This window comes from Vicia villosa, linkage group LG1, assembly GCF_029867415.1.
Source record: "Vicia villosa cultivar HV-30 ecotype Madison, WI linkage group LG1, Vvil1.0, whole genome shotgun sequence".
NCBI classification, from domain to species: domain Eukaryota; kingdom Viridiplantae; phylum Streptophyta; class Magnoliopsida; order Fabales; family Fabaceae; genus Vicia; species Vicia villosa.
Window position 1 is genome coordinate 33,474,171 of NC_081180.1, and position 24,597 is coordinate 33,498,767.

The 24,597-nt window shown below is 36.2% G+C and overlaps 1 protein-coding gene and 1 pseudogene across 1 annotated transcript; both read right to left on the reverse strand.

Moving 5' to 3' along the window:
- Positions 1–5,759: 5,759 nt before the first annotated feature.
- Positions 5,760–6,724, reverse strand: LOC131609495 (uncharacterized). The gene is made up of 2 exons (XM_058881236.1): positions 6,421–6,724; positions 5,760–6,349 (listed from the first exon to the last, which is right to left on the reverse strand). The coding sequence occupies exons 1-2, from the start codon at positions 6,722–6,724 to the stop codon at positions 5,760–5,762; spliced, it is 894 nt and encodes a 297-aa protein (XP_058737219.1).
- A 33-nt stretch (positions 6,725–6,757) lies between these two features.
- On the reverse strand, positions 6,758–23,047 carry LOC131609584 (uncharacterized; annotated as a pseudogene).
- Positions 23,048–24,597: the final 1,550 nt, after the last annotated feature.

Consider the following 24,597-nt stretch of genomic DNA (forward strand, 5'->3'; position numbering starts at 1 on the left):
CATCTTTGCATGAAAAAATAGACCTACTATTACCAAAAAAGTTAGTTATCCAACCATTTAATATTATCCATACATCTAGTAATTTTTTTATTGGATTGAAAGTAACTATCACATAGATTCTATTTATAAAATTTAACATTAATTACAAACTATATGTGATACGTCAATAAGATATAACAAAATTAACTCATTTCTCAAAAGTGTATAAGATTTGTTTTGATGTGTTTAATTGATATATCAAATGATATAATAAATGATATCATAAGACGTTCATTTTGATGTCTCGATAAATTACATGCTAGTATCTAAATAGGAATTAACTAAAAGTATGCAGGTTTTGTAATTTGTATGAACTAAAATGTTGGTACTAAGACAAAAATAACAAAATTTGAGATAATGAAGAGACAACTAGTTTGATGGCAAGCCTGGTTTTGTTGCTTCTAAAGCAATAAAAAACAGACTACAGATTTAGGAAGGTACTTGGTTCTCCTTATTGCAATTTTGAACTAAAAACCAACAAACAAATTTCTAGTCAAATCTGTTGAGAATTAACCGATTGCTAGTTGAAAAAGACAAGGTTGTTAAATTTTGGTTCCATTTCATAATATTACTACAAATAAGATACACTAAGAATTGCTTAACCTTTTAAACTATATATATATAGGTATGCCACCATATCTATCTACCCAAAAGCTATATCTATAAAAAACAACTTTCATGGCTGAAATAATTTATTACCACACTTGCATTTCCATGACAAAAGATAGTAACCTTCATCTTTTTCACCTTCTATTATTCCCTTATCAATATGACCAGCTTTATGATGAGGAGAGATAACTAAAACAGCTATGCAAGGCTTGCAACTCAAGCATTTGTTAACACACCTTGGAGGCCTTGATCCCAATACTAGTTTCTTTTGATCTTTATTTCCATGATCTTTCTTCAAATTTTGTGACCCTTCAATGGTAAGCAACAACATTAGTTAGAAGAATCAAGAGAATGCTAAGTTTAGACAAACAAAAAAAAAACATTTGACATTGATATATTTGTACCTAAACTTGAAGCAAATAAGGTAAGAAAAAAAATGATGAGAATCAAAGTTATAGAAGTTTGTAGTCTAATGTTGTGGATTTTTGGTGAATCCATCACAATGTATAAAAGAGAAACAACTTGAGAGAAAGAGATAGGACTGGAGTTTGGTTTGATTAAAATTTTCATCAATTTCTAAGAGAATCAAATACTAATAGATAGAAGAGTTTGGTTTTGAATTTCTTTAGTGAAGTCATCACAGTTTCTTTTCATCTTTTGCTGGTTGAATTGACTACCCTATGCTAACTTTTGAAATTATTGAAAGTACTTACACCATCTTTCTTTTGTCATCATACAAGGAGTGGCTATGAGTTTTTTGGTCATTTTCTCTTTTGGCTTTCTGTACCATTCAATAATATTATTAGTATACTAGTAGTAGTACTATTAAATACTAGATCTATACAGTGTTATTTGCCTCTACACTATTTACAAACAAACAAATTCAAATGTATAAATCAAGTCACTTCAATCACTATTTTTACTTTCCAAAATAACCACTTTATTGAATATTTATACCATTTTGGCTTTTCTTCACATGCACCTCTAGTAAGCTATTTCCAACAAAACCATTCTAGGAACATGTTCAGCTTTTATCAGCAAAAAAATATCATTGATCTAAAGACAATTTAGAACACACAACACTAGCTCAAGTTTTTGGAAATTATGTATAAATTACTCGCTTTTGGAGATTATGTCTAAATTTACTGAAGTTTAGTTATGACAAAATAAATAGATATTTTATTTAACCACAATTGAAATGTAATAAATTTTAAATTACGTGCAGTAATTTGTCTTGCACTTCTCTCAAAAACAATTTTCATAGTAGTGTACACAAATCTGTTATAAATGTTTAATTTCTTGTATTATCATCATCATCATAGCCGTTTAAAGGGCGTTCAAAGCGGGTTATCGCACATGATCTCAAATCTTTCAAGATTAAATTATAGCAAAATAAGATTTCATAAAAATATTGATTAAATTACATTGCGATTTATATAAAACCTCTAATTATTTTGTTATATAATTAAACTATGACTAATTTATACAGAATCTTCAAAAATTTGAGACCGCTGAGATGATCGTCAATGGTGTAAAATAGAAAAGGGTACATGGAGATTAACTTTAATTTGAGTGGATGATGTTATGGTTGAAGTTAGGTGAAAACATGCACAGCTTTGGCAGAGAAATATATATAGCATAATAATTTATTGAATGAGAGATTAGAAAGGTGGTGTCGTTTCAATGTTTTTCTTGTGTACTAAGCATAATCATACAAACTGCAAACTAGATAAGACATCACTCCACAAAACCTGCTGAAATGCTGATCAATTTTGTTAGTTATCGAAAACATTCATAACTTACGTTATCTTCACACTTCTTTTATTGAAAAGAACACATTCCTTAAATATAGTATTAATGCTATTATTAGTAGTAACAATAAAAGCATGGAGTCAACTAATGTATCAAAAACCAAGTTTAATAGTTTTTAGTTGTTAAACTAGTGTCTTACCCGTGCGTTCGCACGGGTACCCGTCTGTCTCGCGCATTGGGTTTTAGGGCACTTTAATAAAATAGGGAAACTGAATATATACGTGTAAGTTCATATAATAAGGTAAAATATTTTAAATAGGTTAAAAATACATGTTGGACCTTATAGTTGGTTAATATATCTAAGTTAATAGGACATTAAAGTTTATTGGGCCTTAGAATTCTAGCCTTGGTGCAGAAAACCTATTTTTATTGTTAGACCTAATTTGTTAATAGGCCCACAAAAGAATCCTATTATTGGTATTGTTACATAACGATGGCATTTAAAATGAAAGTAACGTTGGATTCATAACTCTTCAACGTGTTGGCAATCAAAGAGTCTGTCTTTGGCATTGTTGGTGTAAGAAACGCAGGGTTGGGTGATAAGTGTGAAGAACAAAATGTCGCAGCCAAGAAGGTATGTGCATGTGTTACTGTTTATGTTGTTTGCAGAGTTTATCATAAGATATTCATCCATTTAGAGGTCGCAATGTTGTTTTGATTCCAGTTCACCCGATCGGTTGGAGTTGCAAACTCCATGGAAGCGGCTCACAGTTGAGAGGATACTGAGTGGGTCACATGAGAATGATGATGTTATGGAGGAATGGAAGAAACAACATGAAAGATTGAATCGTGTCGACGATGCCGGTAAAGTTTCTGTAGAGGCTGCCAGGATTGTTGAAAATAAAGGGTAATCTTATAGTTTAATTTTGTTTTTTTGTATTGAATTCCATTTAACCTCCACAAAATTGAATGTGTTTCCGGAATAATGAGTTACAACTTAGTTTAATAAATAGTTTGTATGTTATTGTGTTGAAGGGATGATGGAGATGGGAATGAATACATAATGATATCTTCTGATAGTGAGAGGTAAAGTTTATTTATAAGTGATAGGGAATATGTTATAGTTATAGGTATATTGATGCTGTTGTGTTTGCATTGTGCTGTAAATGTGGTCTTAATTTCAGGGAAATGAGTCCTATACAGGAAGAGTTCGAAGAAGCGTACTGGACTCGTGAAGTTCATGATGTAAAGAAGTTTTGCTCAAATGTTATGGTAAGCAGTGTTCAAAGTCTATAGTTGTTGGCACACTGGTGTTATACAGAGAAGTAATGTAACTGATATTGTATGTCAATGAGTGCAGCATATTCCTGCAGAAATAGTAGAGAAATGTGGGCTTGTTGGAATGCCAGAGATTACCCTCAATGATGTGGACAATGGGTACCCATATGAGTGCAATGTGAAGAAGAGGCCAAAAAAAAAAAATGAAACATATTTGTATGGAGAATGGTTTGACTATGTAAGGGCAGCGGAATTGAAAGAAGGTGATAAAGTGCACTTTGTGATTTATTACCCACCAGTGTTAGATATTATGGTAACAGTGGAGCGCAGTGGTGATCGTTGATAGAGCTGTTGGTTAGGCAATGTTTGTGGTGGATGTATAGGGCCGTTTTTTAGCAGTTTGGTTTGTATGGGATTTATGGTTTTGTTGTTTTTTGTAATGGTGGATGTGAACCAAGATTAACAATTATGACACTATGTATGGTTTTAAATTAAATATTATCAATTTTGGTTGTAAGTTTCATGGAATGAGCCAAATCTGCCATGGTTTTTATGCAAAATTGATTACCATTCTGTTTTAAAATTAAGTATTGTTTATTATAAGTATTGAACAGGATATCTATCAAACTTGATCAGAATAGGGTACCTAATTTCATTATTGTTGGTATAAGTTGGGGTATGGCTCCTGTAAATGGTAGGCTATTAAATCTAATTGGTAAACACACAACAATGGACATATGAATAGTTGAAAATTCAATTTAATAGTATATGTTAAAGAGTAGTACGATAATATTAAATGGTTATAAAATAGTTGTAATGTGTTATATTATATTGGGATGTGAAAGATCAATTGGGTTATGGGCAGTTAATGTTTTTCGTGAGGAATATAAATAAAACGAAAATTGTTTTGAAGTGATGTAAATGCAAAGAAGACTAATTGAACAATTGCATTGAATTCTATTGGACGGTGGAAAAGTTGCAGGTATGTGAAGAGTCCATTTAGAGTGTTATATAAGTAATGTGTAGGAAGTTTGAAAGCACTAAAAACGGAAGCATTCATCATTACTCTGGAACCAACAGTGTAAGCTGCGAATTTCTGAAAAGATGGAAGGAAGAGTTGATCAAGCAATGAGAGGTAAAGGTAAACATATCATTTGAAAGTTTGCTCTGTTACATTTTGAATTTAAAAGTTATATATGGTTGCATGCAGGCGAAGAAAACTCGGTGAACCAAATGGCTGTGGGGAAAGCTGTCACTTCTGATAACTCTGTGTATGTTTGAATTAGCTTATGTTGAGTATACGTTTTATGCTTGAATTTAGAATGTTTGATAACACATTTATTTATTGACCATGCTGTTTGTTTGTATAATGTTCCAGATGCCATGAACCGGTTGTTGAGGATTTTAGTTGCCATGTAGAACAGCCTGCTAAGTTACAATATTGTATTTGGAAGCAAGATGTGGCCAACGGGAAGATGGCTCAGTCATGTCTTCTTGTAAGTTATTATTCGTTTTAAGCTTATCGTCTTTCCCTATCAGTTAATGGGATTATCTAATGTTGTTTTATATCAATATTGCAGGAAATTCCTGAGCATGTTGTGGCAAGTCGCTGGCTCCATGGAGTAAGGTTTGTAGATTTGGTTGACTGGGAAAGGGAAGTCAGGTATGAATGTGAAGTTCATCATACCGAAAAGGGTCAGATGTTCTTAGGGCGTGGTTGGTACAAATTTGCCAAGGAAAGGTGCCTGCTTGATGGAGACTCTATGGGCTTCAGCGTTAAGGATCCCATCAGCAAGGAGATACTTGTAATAATGTTGAAAAATTGAAAATGATGTAAAAGTTTGTTATAAGTATCTAACTCTTTAACTTTTTGTAATTTTCTGGTGGACTTAGGTCCACCTTTATATTAATATATAAGATTTTGGTATTTAGATGTTATGCTATATATATATTATTTCTGTTACTTGCATTGCTAATATGCTGTTAGTAATATATATTACTGCTGTTACTTGCAATACTAATATGTTGTTAGTAATATAGATTACCGCTGCTACAGATTTACTCTGATCAATTTTAAAAACTTAGACATTGTTAAAAACTTCCTTATACACAACATTTGTAGTTTTCTCCCTGAATTTCTTTTCTTCATCATGTATCAGTATTTTGATTCCCTTTTTTGTTGTTACTCTTGACAATGCGACATAAATCTGGCCATGTGTGAATACATCTTTCGGTAAGTACAAACCAACGTTATCCAATGACTGTCCCTGTGATTTGTTAATTGTCATAGAATAGGAAACTATAATAGGGAACTGTCTCCTATTCAGTTTGAATGGCCATGGTGATTGGGATGGTGACATATCCATTCGAGGTATGTAAACCAAATTTCCCAAACCTTTACCACCCATTATTGAAGCCTCCAGTACATGGGCTGCCATCTTTGTTATACACAGCCTTGTGCCGTTACACAAACCTTCAGCTTGATCTATATTTCTCATGAGCATTATAGGTGTCCCGACCTTTAGTTTTAAGTGATGGTTTGGCAATCCTGATGTTCGGAGGGAACTTAGAAATTCTGGCGTGAGGATATCAAGTACTGCTGGGTCATGAATCTCAGACTTGTCAACTGAATTTGCGCTGTAGTAGTCACGAATCTCTCCTGCATTGTTGACTGAACAGAATTAGTAAAAGCAAAAATTAGATTAATATAATCCATTAAATTATATATTTTTGTTGCTTAACCTGGCATCAAGTAAAGTATATGGTCATTGATCTGATCAACAATCTCCAGTGTAGAGGCAAGTATTGCTCGACTTTTAAGGTAATCAACACATTGGAAATTATTTATGAAATCAGGGTATGTGGTATTGACAATGGCCACAATTGGATCATCGAATTCTGTTATCAGAATATCAGGTGGTATGTTGATTTCGGCGGTGCCGTCATTAGGCTCAGATATTCGGCCCTCTCCTATTCTTAAAAGCCAATCTGAAAACTGTGCTATCTCATTTTTGTCAGTCTGTGTTGACCCTGTTCGTAGCCGCATGTTTCTTGTCAATGTTAATACCTCAACTGAATGTCATATGTAAGATGCATTTATGGCACAGTGTACAATATCGGAACGACTGCCTCTGGGGACGACAGGTAAAATCTGTCTGAAATCGCCCCCGAAAACAACAACCTTTCCACCGAATACATCAGTTGAATTTTTGTCTGCACTCATAACATCTTTCAAAGTTCTGTCAAGCGATTCTATTGCATACTTATGCGCCATTGGTGCCTCATCCCATATTATAAGCTTTGTCTGTCGTAACATGTCTGCAACATCATCGTTGAATTCAACCTTGCAAGTAGAATTGTCCATAGTTGGTACCGGTATCCTGAACTTTGAATGTGCAGTTCTACCTCCTGGAAGTAACAATGATGCTATACCGCTAGTTGCAACAGTTAAACATATATCGTGTTTTGATCTTAAAGCAGCTGCGAGTGTTCTCCACATATATGTTTTTCCGGTACCACCATAACCATGAAGGAAGAAAACCGCAGGTTTTTGAGACTCCACAGCGTGGATGATTTTTTCATAAATACTTCTTTGCTCATCTTAGGAACATAATATTGATTGTAGAACGGTGTTAGAATAATTGATTCATAGAATTTCAAAGCGTAAAATAAAATGAATTTAATTGACGCAATAGTTACCTGTAAGAGCAGCAAACAGATTTTCAAATTCTGAGTTCATTGATGCTGTATCATAATTACGCTCATCATATATGAGCCTGTTTCCCAACTGTTCAAGAACATAAGCATCCGGATATGGAATAGGACTAAAATCCTTTAGTGTCCTTCTATTTGCCTGAAGCAGTTTCTCAATTTCTATTAAAGTCAAATTTTGTAACTCTTCTTGTGTGAGGACCAATTCTGCATTGATATGAGAAATTGAGTTATAATACTGTTGGTAAGTCATCTGTAGGTTGTTATTAACAAATTGTTTTGTTTGCTATTTTATTATGTCTAACAAACCTGGATTAGCAGCCAATGCTCTTTGTGTATGTAAGACACCATCAGATAATAGGAGCCAAGTTTGTTCCCAAACATGTGCAGGGCGATTAACAGCACCAGACAAAAGCATGATAACAAACAGTTTTCGAAGAAAATGACCAGTCCCCCAATGACTTGCCTCCTTTATAGCAGCTATGTATTCTTTGTCGTCTTCAAGAAATCCCATTGCAAAGCATGCATCTCTGAATGTATCATACTGAATGTTATCCACGGTCCTGATTTCCTCATATGTTGTTGGTCCTTTTGCCACCGTCAACATCATGCGCAGGTAAAACAGTTCACCAGTTGTTGGCGGAACCCATATGAGACGTCCAATGGTGAAGCCTTTTTTCCGCGGTTTCCATTCTCTCTGTTTTTTGTGATAAACAAACTTTGAGACAAATTGACCATAAGTTAATGTTTGTGCCTCTTCATATTTAGCATTTGCTATGCAGTAAACATTGATTCAGTCACACTTGCAGTTTCCAGCACATTTTCCATGCGTGCATAATCTGTATAGTATATAGGTTTCTCCCCAACCAAATGATAGAACATACGTTCCACAACTGGTTTTCTGCCATGAATATTGTAAGAGTAAATGCGCCAGCATGCTTCACTGGGAGAGACATACCTGCAGTCGAGATATTGTTGGATCTCATCAATAGGTGGATTGCTATTTGTTGAAACTGCTGCTGTTATTCTGTCATAGCCTTTATTGATATATTTGAAAAGATATTTTATGGAAGTACTCTGATTACACCATTCCATGTTTATATGTGCCTGGTATTTCATAAGAAATCTGGTATTATATGGAACCACATGTCTGTTGTCCAAGGTGATACCATTTTTTTCAATAGTGAAGGTTTTTGATCTTCTCCTATACAGCGGATATCCCTCTGCATCAACAATAGTGTGTTCAATAAACTTTTTGGGATAGTATTTAGAACATCGTCCATTCTTCATACATTGTGAGGTCACGCGAGCAAGGCCACAGGGTCCATGCATCATATGTGCCTTAACCAATTTGTATAAATTGGGATGAACAGTCGGGTCGGGAATTTCAGCAGAAATGATCTTGTCTATGTCAGATGGTGTTGGGTATTTGCTCTGAGGGTGTAGGAATATCAAGATGTGAGCATGTGGCAATCCGCGCTTTTGGAATTCAATGGTGTACATATCTATTAAATTGAAAGTTAGTTTGATGTAATATTTTGGTTCTACACAGACACATGATTGAAAAGTAGTATAATTAAATGAAACAACTTACATGCAATCACTTTTCCAACGACATGGTGTTTTGTAATATCATCCATGAGGGTATCAAACTTTATTTTGAAAACTTTTGAAATGATATCTGGCCTATCATGGGGTTGTAGACCTGTGCCTGACAATGCTCTTTTAATTTTAGGCCAATTTGGGTTGCAGGTAAAAGTAACAAATAAATCAGGGAATCCCAATCGACTTGAAATGGCCATACCGTCAAAATATAGTTGATCCATATATCTCTTGCTACCAACAAATGTTGATGGCAGAACAACTCGTTTTCCTCGCTTTTGGTGTTCATTTCTTGTATCGCCATCAGTTTGAGCGGCCAAATTATTATATTTGCCCACTCTTAATTTCGATTGATTATCTCTCAACCAATTCAGTCGTTCGGATTCCATCATAGCATAGCCGTCGACTAAGAATTGTTGAAATAGGCGTCTTGAGTAAAGTAGTGTTTTTGCCTCTTTGTGACGTTGTTGTAACCGGTAAGAAAACCAATCCTTAATGCTTTGACGGTTTCTCCTAGTGACCTCAGTTTCATGGCGATATCTGTGCATTATATTTTTCCTGTAACCATCTTCCTGTCATACCCCTAATTTTGCCCTAAGCTTTTTCGTCATTTCATTTGCATCAGCATTAGTCGATTCATCTACATCTAGAATTAGTTTCAACTTCACACGTTGCGTTTTAGATTAGCATGAAATTTGCAATTAGTTTCTCATCATTTTAATTAGTAAATCATTTTATGTTTTGCATATTTTCATTAAATTTTGCATCTTGAGTTTAATTTTATCATTGTATTTGAATTAAAGAGAGAGACCATATGTGTCATACATTATAATAAAATAGTTGTTACAACATTTTTTTTATTATTACAAAAATTGGCCCATTTGTACAAAAAAAAAATAATATACATTGATATAAGTTAAAACAAAAACAGAAAGAAAAAGTTGTTGTTTTCATCAAGCTTCATGGTCCCCACCATTTTCACGTTTCTCAGCAAAACAACAAAGAAACCTGCTGCTCCACCTGCATCAAAACAGCCCAAGAGAACCAGTCCAAAAACCTGCATACTCTGCTCCAACCAGTCCACAGTTTACACTAAAATGGTCCTCACCAAAACCTGCAATAGAAAGCACAAAATCAGATTACCAGATATGTTCAAAATCCATCCCAATTTCCCCCCAAAATTCATCACAGTCCAGCTATAAATTGAGACTCTCACAACAGCAGGAGGGGGGCCACCAACGATAGCATACAAAAACTCTGCCCAGAGAATTACTTCCTCACTACCCTTAACCTTCATTCACAGCCACTCATACTTTCACTCATTCACTCCATAGTTCCACTCCATAATTTCACAGCACTTACCAAAACTCCCTCAAACACTGCAACCTAACACTGCATACTCTCACAAAACCATCTTCAACCATCATTCTCATATCAAACCTTCAACCGCATAAACAACCTCAATCCATCGTTCACCTCCAAACTCCATTCAGAAACCATTACCTTCAGAAAACCGAATCATAAACCTCACAAATCACTGCAATAAAGAAACATTCATATCATACCTTAACCTCACTCATACTCAAAACCAACGACCTCCCTCCCTCGGTTCAGAGCCACAACAACGAACACGCATCAAGCTTGCATATTCAACAGAAACACACTCACAGCAACCTCACCACACTCACAGAAACAACACACGGTGCGGAAGCATAACAGAAGCGCAACAAAAGCAGAGCGAAGAAGAGTAAGGATTTACAATCATACCTTGGTTTTCATTCGATTGGTTCTCTTGTTGCACACTCTTAATTTTCGTGTTAACCATGTAATCACATTTTGTAACATCTCTCAAATTAATAAAATTAGGGTGTCTGGGTTTACGAAGGGGTTAGGATATTGTATCCGTTTGCTTGTTGTTTGAATCTGAAATCGAGAGTTTGAATCGACAGCGAGAACCGTGAGCGAGCGAGATTAAGAGAGATTGATGAGAGAGCGAGAAACAGAGAGTATTGTTGTTGCTGTGAATCGAAAACAAAAAACACAGAGAGAGGAAGGAGAGCCGAGAGAGATCGTAAGAGAGGCGCTGAGTAATTTAGGGCTTCTCCAAACCCGGTTTTCATGTTGTAGCCCTGGGTTCGGACTCCACTGACCCGGTCCGGCCCAGTTTATTTGTTTGACATTAGTTGCTTTTGTTTGGTTTGTGGGCCAAACAAACTTCTTTTAAATCAAGCCCATTAAACTTCTTTTATACAAAAATCATGCATATTCTATTCTTTTAATTAGTTAATTAAGTGTTTTTATTAGGTAATCATTCTAATTAAATTTGGACTATATTGTAATCAATTAATTATGTTAGTTGATTTTTAATTAATAAATTAAATATATTTTTTTTAGTTAATAAAAATAACACCATAATAAAATCAATTCATTTTCATAGAAAAATATTTTCATTCGAATAAGTTTCTCGATCCAATATCGAGCTCACTTCAAACAATTTCACAATAAGTTTTGGTCAACACCAAGTATCTTTTTCAAACTTCTTTTGTCACAAACAAAAATTTCAAAATTGCTTATAATAATTGAATTGAGTTTTGTCATTAATGGATGAAAAGAAGGGTTTGTACGTACTTGTACAAGTTGTTCTAAAGCATTTGGGCGATGGCCGTTAAGCCTTTGTTTGAATGCTTAGACTCCATTAAGGACTCATTCAAACTCGATTTGCCTCTTTTACAAAAAACTCTAAAAAACAATTTCAAATCCTTCTTTTCATCGCCCAAGTGCGAATATTTTCACAACAAACTTTGGTCAATACCAAGTTCCGTTTTTAATCAAATTGCTTTTTTACAATCAAATTGAGTTGAGTCCTAATGGATGAAATTAGAAGGGTTTGTACGTACTTGTACAAGTTGTTCTAAAACATTTAGGCGATGGCCGTTAAGCCTTTGTTTGAATGTTTGTATCTCATTAAGGACTTCTCAAAACTCGAGTCGTTCAAATCTTTTTCACCACCCAAGAGGGGTTTGTACGCACTTGTACAAGTTGCTCTAAAGCATTTAGACGATGGCCGTTAAGCTTTTGTTTGAATGCTTGTATTCCATTAAAAACTTAATTACGCTCAATTTAGCAAATGCTCTTTCAAGTATTCTAGGCGATGGCCGTTAAGCCATTGTTTACGTACTCGAATTCCACTTTTTCTTAAAACACCTATTTCAAACTCATCTTTCCTTTGCCCAAGTGCAAATCTCGCCCAAGTGCGAACCACATTCAAAAATTCGTCTTCCCGCCCAAGTGCGATTAGACCCATAAAATTTACTAACAAATTCGTAGTTCCTCCGAACTACATTCGCTCTGATTCTTCCATTGAAGATATGTAGGCACAAGACTCAAATGTCTTGGCGAGCACACTAGTAAAAAATATAATTTCGTAGCCTCGAACTACGAACGCTCTGACTTTCCCATTGCACGAGGGAATACGTAGGCACAAGATACAAACGTCTTGGCGAGCACAATAATAAAAAATCCAAAACCCGTTTCTTTCTTGTCCATATAATAATTAGAACGCAAGTAGATAATAAGCTAACAATCGATCACAAGAATAACTAAATGGGTCCCATCGAGTACGATGGAAGTAAGGGGTGCTAATACCTTCCCCTTGCTTAACCGACTCCCGAACCCAAATTTGGTTGCGATGACCATCTTTGTCCATTTCATTTCATTTGTGGGTTTTATCAATATTTTCCCATTCCCATTGGAATAAATAAAATTTGGTGGCGACTCTGTTCGATACAATTTCGTGGCGATGATTTTTTGACCCGCGACAGCTGGCGACTCTGCTGGGGACTTCCAAGAGAGTCAACCCTAGTTTAGTTTTTCTTGTATTATTGTTAGCTTTATTCACTTGCTTCTTTATTGCCTTTATTATATTATTGTTTGATTTCTTATCATCGTGGTGGGAATCTTTCTATTATTTGCACTTTATGGACAAAGCTCTACGCCCGAGCTCAAGAAATACATAAGATAAGATGGTGGTTTAGTATTAAACTTGCTTGACGTAGTGTCAAGTAGGAGATACTAATACCCCGCCTAGAGTAGGTCCTTTGAGAAGATGTCTTTGGTTGAGCAAGTTATTTACTCGAGCGATGATGTTTTCAATTCGGATCGTTAACTCTAGGGACCTTTTAGAAAGACCCTGAAACCATGACTTTTAGGAAATGGTGGTTTCGCACCCAACTTGCGTAACGTAACTATTACTGTGGGTATGTGCGAAAACCACACTCAGAATAGACTTCGTTTGAAAACACAGTTGGGTGGTAAGTTATTTACTAGACGACTGAGTTTTCGAAAGAAGTTTGTAACTCTGAGAACCGCGTCTAGAACCTTGTCAAAAAACCTTAGAACTATCCTGTGGTGAGCCACTGTGTGCCAAATAAATTGAATTTTTCTGTATCCAATCGATTGAAAGCCCATTACTTGTGAATCATACATGATATGACATTGCATTGATTCTTGCATTAAAAACAAAAAAAAATCATCATGCATCTGCATTCATTTGCATCTCAATCCAGTACTCATACATCTATTCCTCCAACAGTTTAACAAGGCAAGCTGATTCCCCGACATCCTTATCAGACGCGTAGTGTTTCTCGAAAAAGAATGGCTGACCAAGAGCAACACAACATGGAAGTTAGGATGGAAATCGACGAATTGAAGGGAAGCATCACCAAGCTCACTGAGATGATGCAAGTGCTAATAGCTAGGGATGCTGAACCCCAAAGAACTGTCGTAGCTGAAGTCTCCGAAGCTGTTGAGGATCCCATTCCCGTTCAGAGGCCACCTTCTACCTGGCCAGAATTTGGTTTACCACCTGGTTATACTCCCCCATTCGCGAATACTTTGGGAGTAGGACTTTCTGCGCAACAAATTGCACCAATACCGGTCGTCGCTGAACAGTCACCGATTGTTCACACTACTGTTCAGCCTACTTTCAACAATCCTCCTTTTGTCTATCATGTTGATGATTCCGAACGTGGTGATCAAGAACACAACCACGAGGTGGAGGAAGTGAAAGAAAAGTACAATGTCCTCGAGAAAAGGTTGAAAGCTGTTGAAGGAAATGACATTTTTGGATTTGATACCATGAACCTCTGTTTAGTTTCTGACTTGATTGTGCCTGCAAAGTTCAAAGTCCCTGAGTTCGAGAAATATAAGGGGCACACTTGTCCTAAAGATCATCTGACTATGTACTTTCGCAAGATGGCCGCTTATGCCAACAATGACAAATTGCTCGTCCACATCTTTCAAGATAGCTTAGCTGGAGCTTCTCTGAAATGGTACATGAGTTTGAAGAGGGATCATATCCAAACATGGAGAGATTTGGGTGAAGCTTTCCTGAAACAATACAAGTACAACATGGACTTAGCCCCTGATCGCAGACAACTTCAGACTATGACCATGAGAGATAGGGAAACTTTCAAAGTGTATGCCCAACGCTGGAGAGAGCTAGCTGCTCAAGTCGAACCTCCTCTTGCTGAAAAAGAGCTTACTGGTATGTTTATGGATACCTTGCAGCCAGTTTTCTATGAGAAAATGATTGGAAGTGTCTCTTCTAGCTTTGCTGACCTGGTCACCATTGGGGAAAGGGTCGAAGAAGGTTTGAAAAATGGCAAGATTGTCAATGCTGCTGAATCATCCAACAACAACCAAACAAAGAGATTCCCTGGAAACTTCCATAGAAAGAAAGAAGGTGAAACTAACGCTGTTGTGACTAGTGGTGAAGGACCTCAACATCCACAACCTTATCAAGTTCCAATTTATCCACAAGCACCATTCATGCCTTACTATCAGTATCCACATGTTGCAGTTGCTCAACATCAACAACCATGGAACGCTTCTCACCAGAATGCTTCACAAAGTGCTCCTCAGAATTCTCAACAAAATCAGAATAGGCAGCAGAATCAGAATAGGCCTCAGAAAGATCCACCAAAGGAGCCTCGCCGCATCGACCCAATTCCAACGACTTACACTGAATTGTGGCCTGCGCTAATCCATCAGTCATTGATAGCTCCTAGGCCTACCAAAGCTCCAACGCCACCATTCTCCAAAGGATATAATCCTAATGCTAAGTGTGCTTTTCATAGCGGAGTAGTTGGTCATTCCATTGAAGACTGCTGGGTTCTGAAGGAGAAGGTTCAAGACCTGATCGAGAGCAAGATGCTCACCTTCCGAGATATTAATCCGAATGTGGTCACTAATCCCCTACCCCATTGAGGGCCGAGACACAAGGGATTATCCTAAAGCCAGATATCAGGCGGGAAAGCTCATCCTTGTTGCTGATAGTTACTAGGCCTCTGTCATTTCATTTGTTAATTTCTCCTTGTTTGTATTGTGCTTTGTTGCTTTTGAATTCTGTAATCCTTAATCGTAATTTTAATGAAATGAGCATTGCATTTGTTTTGAATCAATCATAATGTGTTTTTCTTGCTTTAATTCTGTATCACTTACACAAAATCAAAATTCAAAAAAAATATTTTGCTTTTCTACTTCACTTTCTTTATCAGCTTTCAGTCTAAGCAAGATTAGAGGGAGGATGACGAAGAACGAATACTCAATTTGCATCAGTGTGCTTTCAAACGAAACTTTGTTGATGATGTACAGGCGTTCTTTCAAATCCCCAAACACTGGAGATATAAGGATGATAATCCCTTGTTAACCCCTTTGAGCCTTAGAAGTAGGTGTTTTCTTTCCGCACGAAATTGAAACCCTTAATCAAAAAACCTGGGGCAGGGTAGTTGTTCAGTTAAAATACATCCGATTTCCAAGAGAATCATTTCATGGGAACCATTCCCGATCAAAGGTTCAACCACATCCTCTCTTCGTACACAATGTCGAAGTAGTAGTGAACATTCAAAGCTTACAACCGTTGTTTTCCTTGGAACATCAATAAGGAAGTCACAAATCTCAAATTCTCATATTATTGAACAAATGTCACACAAGTTGTTCAAACAAAAAAAAAATCAAAGAAAACCCCGCTAAGTCAAAACCTAAAAAAGGAGACTTAGGCAAAAAAAATAGGGATACAAAAGTAAAAAAAAAAGAGATCAAAAGATCATTGTCAATAGCAAGAACAAACTTGTGTGACTTTCAAAGAAGAATAGGTGACTGCCACCTTAGAACTCATTGGTTCTCAAACATCGTCTGCAAATTCTCTTGGAAGTCGAATACTCGTGAGAATTAACTGAACTTAGGACTGGAGTACATCACGAAGAATGGGTGGGTTAAAAATAAATTTTTTGAGCCTATATCCTTTGTTTCTTAAACAGTGAACCTGACCACGTTACAACCTTCAAAAGTCCTAATTGAAGCAAGGTTTCTTTTGAAAGCATAACTAAAGCAAGGTTGCGTTAACCTGACTCCTGAATATTTGCTAATCATTTGTTTTGATACCACAATATCACATCATCTTTCACGACTTGAATTTCAAACTTCCATTGCATCCTCATTGGGATCTATTCATCGTATACCGCAGTTTCATTTCAATAAATGATTTGTTTTTAAAACTTGCATGCACGTCGCATTAAAATTACCATTTTGAATAGAATAGTTTCATTTGTAAATAAGCACTTTCCATCAAGGAAGTTCCAACAATGGAAATCATTCAAAGAGCCTAAAGTGGCATCAGCAAAGTCACATAACTTCAAAAGTCCATCATTCAGGGGCATTTCATTTCAAAGTTCCCAAGGACTGGGGCATGTCATCTCAGGATCACCCGTTTGAATCCAAAACTTTGTTGAAGCAAATTTCTCCAGAGACTCAGCATTCCGGGGAAATCAAGGCCAAAACCTTTCCCTCAAGTAGTCCAAGCTGGCTATGCCATATTAAGTAATCCTCAAACTCGGAATTGGTGTCGGGAATTATGCTTGCACAAACTTCCTACCAAGGGACCTTTCCCACTTCATAAAAACAAAGTTCATTACCCTTCACTGGGGCATCCCTTCAAATATTTCAAACTATAAATTTCATTCATTGCATGCATTCATAAATCATGCATATCATTCATGGGGCAATCTCCCACAACATCAAATCAAAAATTTCAATCTCGCTCGGTCCTTTCCATTGAAATCCAAGCCTGGTCCACCATGGACATCAAAAAAATGCATTGCCCATTGGCAAATATCCAGTAAATTTATTACCTGCATTGATCAACCATCATACATCATTACACGTGCATCAATTTGCACAAAAGAAAAAAACAAAAATATCTCATGCATAAGCACAAAGCATGCATAGGATATCATTATCTTTTTGAGCTAACTCATTGGTTAAAATCAATCATCAATCCTCTTGTCATTTGAATCAACCCATTGGTTGAGAATAATTCTTCTCTTGTTGTCAGCCCATTGGTTGAAATTTATCATTTGCCTCCTCAACTCATTGGTTGAAATTTGGTCTTTAATTTTCCAGTTAAATCGAGTCAACTCATTGGTTGAAATCAATTTCTTCATACCCTCATCAGCTCTTTGGTTGATGGCAGCTTCATTTCTGTTCTGATCGTACTCAACTCATTGGTTGTGGACGACGTGTCAACTTTCATCAGCTCAATTGTTGATGTCAGTTATGTCTTTCTTCAACTTATTGGTTGATAACGAATTGTTTGTTTACCTTCACCAGCTCAATTGTTGATGTCAGTTATGTCTTTTTTTCAACTCATTGGTTGATAACGAATTGTTGTTTGTCTACATTAACTTAATGGTTGATGTTAGTTATGTCTTTTTTTTTTCAACTCATTGGTTGATAACGAATTGTTGTTTGTCTACGTTAACTTAATGGTTGATGTTAGTTATGTCTTTTTTTCAACTCATTGGTTGATAACGAATTGTTGTTTGTCTACATTAACTCGTTGGTTGATGTTGGCGTTTATATGCTTTAAATCGTACCCAACTCATTGGTTGTGGACGGTGTGTCGACTTTCATCAGCTCGTTGGTTGATGTCAGTTATGTCTTTTAAAGTCAACTCATTGGTTGATAACGAATTGTTGTTTATCTACATCAGCTCATTGGTCGATGTTGGTCGTTTCCTTGAATCAACTCATTGGTTGAGAATGATTTTTTGGCACCATTGCCTTTTCCCAGCAAGTGTTCTCATTGGGACTCTTTGATCAATCGTTTTATCCATCTCCACAAATTTACTTTCTGTCTTCATATCCTTAGAACTCATGCATTCATAAGCATAACATATCATCGCATCGTACCATGGGGCAAAATTCAGGTCTTTTGGTATTTAATTCCCTTCTGTCACTGATATCTTGAAGACTAAAGTCATTCAAGCTATATGACTGAAGATAATTAAATAGGGGCATCTGTCATACCCCTAATTTTGCCCTAAGCTTTTTCGTCATTTCATTTGCATCAGCATTAGTCGATTCATCTACATCTAGAATTAGTTTCAACTTCACACGTTGCGTTTTAGATTAGCATGAAATTTGCAATTAGTTTCTCATCATTTTAATTAGTAAATCATTTTATGTTTTGCATATTTTCATTAAATTTTGCATCTTGAGTTTAATTTTATCATTGTATTTGAATTAAAGAGAGAGACCATATGTGTCATACATTATAATAAAATAGTTGTTACAACATTTTTTTTATTATTACAAAAATTGGCCCATTTGTACAAAAAAAAATAATATACATTGATATAAGTTAAAACAAAAACAGAAAGAAAAAGTTGTTGTTTTCATCAAGCTTCATGGTCCCCACCATTTTCACGTTTCTCAGCAAAACAACAAAGAAACCTGCTGCTCCACCTGCATCAAAACAGCCCAAGAGAACCAGTCCAAAAACCTGCATACTCTGCTCCAACCAGTCCACAGTTTACACTAAAATGGTCCTCACCAAAACCTGCAATAGAAAGCACAAAATCAGATTACCAGATATGTTCAAAATCCATCCCAATTTCCCCCCAAAATTCATCACAGTCCAGCTATAAATTGAGACTCTCACAACAGCAGGAGGGGGGCCACCAACGATAGCATACAAAAACTCTGCCCAGAGAATTACTTCCTCACTACCCTTAACCTTCATTCACAGCCACTCATACTTTCACTCATTCACTCCATAGTTCCACTCCATAATTTCACAGCACTTACCAAAACTCCCTCAAACACTGCAACCTAACACTGCATACTCTCACAAAACCATCTTCAACCATCATTCTCATATCAAACCTTCAACCGCATAAACAACCTCAATCCATCGTTCACCTCCAAACTCCATTCAGAAACCATTACCTTCAGAAAACCGAATCATAAACCTCACAAATCACTGCAATAAAGAAACATTCATATCATACCTTAACCTCACTCATACTCAAAACCAACGACCTCCCTCCCTCGGTTCAGAGCCACAACAACGAACACGCATCAAGCTTGCATATTCAACAGAAACACACTCACAGCAACCTCACCACACTCACAGAAACAACACACGGTGCGGAAGCATAACAGAAGCGCAACAAAAGCAGAGCGAAGAAGAGTAAGGATTTACAATCATACCTTGGTTTTCATTCGATTGGTTCTCTTGTTGCACACTCTTAATTTTCGTGTTAACCATGTAATCACATTTTGTAACATCTCTCAAATTAATAAAATTAGGGTGTCTGGGTTTACGAAGGGGTTAGGATATTGTATCCGTTTGCTTGTTGTTTGAATCTGAAATCGAGAGTTTGAATCGACAGCGAGAACCGTGAGCGAGCGAGATTAAGAGAGATTGATGAGAGAGCGAGAAACAGAGAGTATTGTTGTTGCTGTGAATCGAAAACAAAAAACACAGAGAGAGGAAGGAGAGCCGAGAGAGATCGTAAGAGAGGCGCTGAGTAATTTAGGGCTTCTCCAAACCCGGTTTTCATGTTGTAGCCCTGGGTTCGGACTCCACTGACCCGGTCCGGCCCAGTTTATTTGTTTGACATTAGTTGCTTTTGTTTGGTTTGTGGGCCAAACAAACTTCTTTTAAATCAAGCCCATTAAACTTCTTTTATACAAAAATCATGCATATTCTATTCTTTTAATTAGTTAATTAAGTGTTTTTATTAGGTAATCATTCTAATTAAATTTGGACTATATTGTAATCAATTAATTATGTTAGTTGATTTTTAATTAATAAATTAAATATATTTTTTTTAGTTAATAAAAATAACACCATAATAAAATCAATTCATTTTCATAGAAAAATATTTTCATTCGAATAAGTTTCTCGATCCAATATCGAGCTCACTTCAAACAATTTCACAATAAGTTTTGGTCAACACCAAGTATCTTTTTCAAACTTCTTTTGTCACAAACAAAAATTTCAAAATTGCTTATAATAATTGAATTGAGTTTTGTCATTAATGGATGAAAAGAAGGGTTTGTACGTACTTGTACAAGTTGTTCTAAAGCATTTGGGCGATGGCCGTTAAGCCTTTGTTTGAATGCTTAGACTCCATTAAGGACTCATTCAAACTCGATTTGCCTCTTTTACAAAAAACTCTAAAAAACAATTTCAAATCCTTCTTTTCATCGCCCAAGTGCGAATATTTTCACAACAAACTTTGGTCAATACCAAGTTCCGTTTTTAATCAAATTGCTTTTTTACAATCAAATTGAGTTGAGTCCTAATGGATGAAATTAGAAGGGTTTGTACGTACTTGTACAAGTTGTTCTAAAACATTTAGGCGATGGCCGTTAAGCCTTTGTTTGAATGTTTGTATCTCATTAAGGACTTCTCAAAACTCGAGTCGTTCAAATCTTTTTCACCACCCAAGAGGGGTTTGTACGCACTTGTACAAGTTGCTCTAAAGCATTTAGACGATGGCCGTTAAGCTTTTGTTTGAATGCTTGTATTCCATTAAAAACTTAATTACGCTCAATTTAGCAAATGCTCTTTCAAGTATTCTAGGCGATGGCCGTTAAGCCATTGTTTACGTACTCGAATTCCACTTTTTCTTAAAACACCTATTTCAAACTCATCTTTCCTTTGCCCAAGTGCAAATCTCGCCCAAGTGCGAACCACATTCAAAAATTCGTCTTCCCGCCCAAGTGCGATTAGACCCATAAAATTTACTAACAAATTCGTAGTTCCTCCGAACTACATTCGCTCTGATTCTTCCATTGAAGATATGTAGGCACAAGACTCAAATGTCTTGGCGAGCACACTAGTAAAAAATATAATTTCGTAGCCTCGAACTACGAACGCTCTGACTTTCCCATTGCACGAGGGAATACGTAGGCACAAGATACAAACGTCTTGGCGAGCACAATAATAAAAAATCCAAAACCCGTTTCTTTCTTGTCCATATAATAATTAGAACGCAAGTAGATAATAAGCTAACAATCGATCACAAGAATAACTAAATGGGTCCCATCGAGTACGATGGAAGTAAGGGGTGCTAATACCTTCCCCTTGCTTAACCGACTCCCGAACCCAAATTTGGTTGCGATGACCATCTTTGTCCATTTCATTTCATTTGTGGGTTTTATCAATATTTTCCCATTCCCATTGGAATAAATAAAATTTGGTGGCGACTCTGTTCGATACAATTTCGTGGCGATGATTTTTTGACCCGCGACACTTCCCCATAAGGAAATATAAGAGGATACTGATAAGCCAAATATGCTGGGTGAAACTCATCTATTCATTGCAAACCACCATTGCGGCGCTGAATTAAGATGTCCCTTTTATCAGCAGAATCAATGTCTCCCACAATGAGTGCAGCCACTTCTGAGACAGTAGGTTTGTTGTAAACACGGCCATCTTCGGATCTATCAGAAATAAGCCTGAGTTTTAAATCTGTGAAAGAATTTGTCCTTAAAACATCCCTTGCCATTCTAAAAGCTTTGGCATGTACATTGTGCTGATCTAACATCATCTTGAGCTTTTTGACAACCGGTCGCTCGATGCCTTTGTTGTCCCTGTTTATTTTTCGCAGCCATGAATAAATAGTTTAACATAATATTTTTATAAAACAATTGTGTAATTATGTCTGAGCATGCTTACTTGAAACATTTTATTCTGTGTTCAACTTCATTGTCCGTGTCATAGATGTATAATTGAGCATATTGCGGAGGTTGCCCTGTTTCTGGCAGCAGTGTACCAATTCGATGACAGGTCTGACCCTGCAGTCTCAAAGTAGGGGGTCCACCTCTTTTAGAGTATGTTGTGTCGAACTTCATTCCAGGGGAAGTGAATGAGAACATTGCGTTGTATGTTCGTATGTTAGCCTGGTAGTTTTTACTATCTGAATATGTTTTATTAAATAGAAGATCTTGCAACACCTGTGGAGATTGTTCAAGGAACGGAAGAACAATTTTTCCTCCACGGCAACAACGATAAAAGCGAGGAGTTGCTGTAATTTTGTGTCTATTCACTTTTTCTTGGTACCACATACATGCTTGGCAGTGTGCGCATTCATAACTTTGGTCGTCAATATCGTAATATTCTGAAAGCAGAAACCACAATACTGAATATGTCTATTAACAGAAGAAGTGTACATCATTTGGTTATCAGTGTATGATATGGACATACCTTGAAGATGGGCCTCCTGTAATTGTGCCGGGTCTGAATCTTCGTCAGAGCCGGAACTATTAGAAGAATTTAAATTATTGTCAGAGTTGGAGTCATCATTGTCTTCATAATGAGATTCAACAGACATATTATGATTTGAGGTAGATGGATGATCCATGGACTGACTTGACATATTATAATTTGAAGTAGATGCATGATCCATGTTCTGACTTTGACTAACAATGTTGTTTGTATTTTGAACCCTACTAACTTCAGTATTGAACAAATTTCTCAATCTTTTTCTGTTATCCAAGATTATTTTCCTTCTCTTTCTAGCCATAGCCGTTTCAATAGTGGTTTCATATGTTACAGAAGATGTAAAATTATGATTTAAATGGGAAGTGAGGTTGCTTGATCTGACACGGTTTCGATAATCCCTATTTACTTTAAGAATAAGCTTTCTCCTCTTTCTTGCAATGGATGTTTGAGGAGCAGTGTTTTTAACAACATCTGTTTCCATCACAAACACAAAAGTAGGATGAATAATAATACTACAAATAAGATTGATTTGTATAGATTTATGCACACAATATGAGATGTATAGCATGCTACTTCATGGTTTTGAATACTAAAAGTTTACAGTTTCTAACTGAAGGGGAATTGGTGGGTTCAAATGTCATGAATGCAGTATTGATTTTAATTTTTCTTTCATACTTGAATATATATGAAGTTGGAACTGAATATGAATAGAATGATGGTTATAGATTTAAATTACCACTTATCCCTCCCTTATAACTGTTGTGTGTGTTAAATGTATTTAATTTAATCTATACAGGTTATTTATAATATTTTATTTGATGGATGTGTTACTCTTTTAAAAAGACTTTAAGTCAAAACTAATATTATAAGTAAATAGAAACTGAACAGTTAACCCACTTTCTGCATGTACCAAGTACTTGTTTCCTATTGCACTGAATAGAAGTTTAGCATTGCAACTGCCTGCGGTTAGGGTTCCGACAATGGCATCTTCACACGGTGGTCCTTCTGTGCGGATTCCCTCTGATGATGAAAATGATTTCAGGTATGAGTAGATAATTTTATTTCACCTTTGCTTTGCCGTACAAAATAGGGTATACTGGTATACAAAATATGGTAGTGTGGTAATAACAGTTAACAGCATTTAGTGATGGGTGTAGTATCAATATAGCTCAATGTTGTATTATGTGTGGTATTTGTCAAGAAATCAAATGTGACTGAATGACTATTGTTGGTTTTTATTGTTGGATTGTATATCCCGTCGTTGCTCGGCATATGACTATTGCTTAGTAAAGAATGCTTCATATGCGGTTTGTTTTTAATCCATATTTGATGTTGGAACAGCGATGATCAGGCAATGGAAATCATAGAAGATTTGGTAAAGGAAACAGGGTACGATCCTAAGGTGGAAAGAAAACGCAGGAATAAACAGCGCAATGTCACCCCTGGTCGTGTTGTGTCGAATGTTGATGTTGTCGCACAAAATAGCGCAAGGGTTAAAAGCAATCCCAATGCAGGACCTATAAAGATAAAAGAGGAATCAACAGACATTGACACAAATGAAATCAAAGTTTCTGAAGTTGGTGAACCAAGTGGATCAAAAGAGGGTAAGAAACAAAAGGGTAAAGTGGTGAAAAAAGCAAAGGTGGGTACAGACATTACTGTAGACAGTTCTACAGGGGCTCAAATTTTTTTCTGGAACACCCATGTTACAAATGCTAAATCTACACAGCAGAATGTAATGGTAAGGAGATATTTGAATATGAGCATCATGTTATTGAAAATGTAAATAGTATATATTGTTAATAGTTACCTTATTTCTTGTATGCAGCATTTCCCTAAGGAAATCGCCAAAAGATGCCTCCGTCGCTTTCAAGATGAAATCAACCTGCTGGATGTGAGGACGAAGAACATTGTTACCTGTCAGGTTCACAAAGCTAACAGAAAAGGAATACCCCAGCCATATGAAAAGTACATGGCCCTGGGATGGTACGAATTCGCCAAATCTCTTAACCTGCGTAATGGGGATACAAT

Excerpts from the sequence above, each read along its gene's own strand:
- LOC131609495 (XM_058881236.1), bottom strand. The coding sequence starts at position 6,724 with ATGCGGCTACGAACAGGGTCAACACAGACTGACAAAAATGAGATAGCA. Across the intron at positions 6,350-6,420 it reads TATACTTTACTTGATGCCAG|TCAACAATGCAGGAGAGATT; the intron begins GTTAAGCAACAA and ends AATTCTGTTCAG.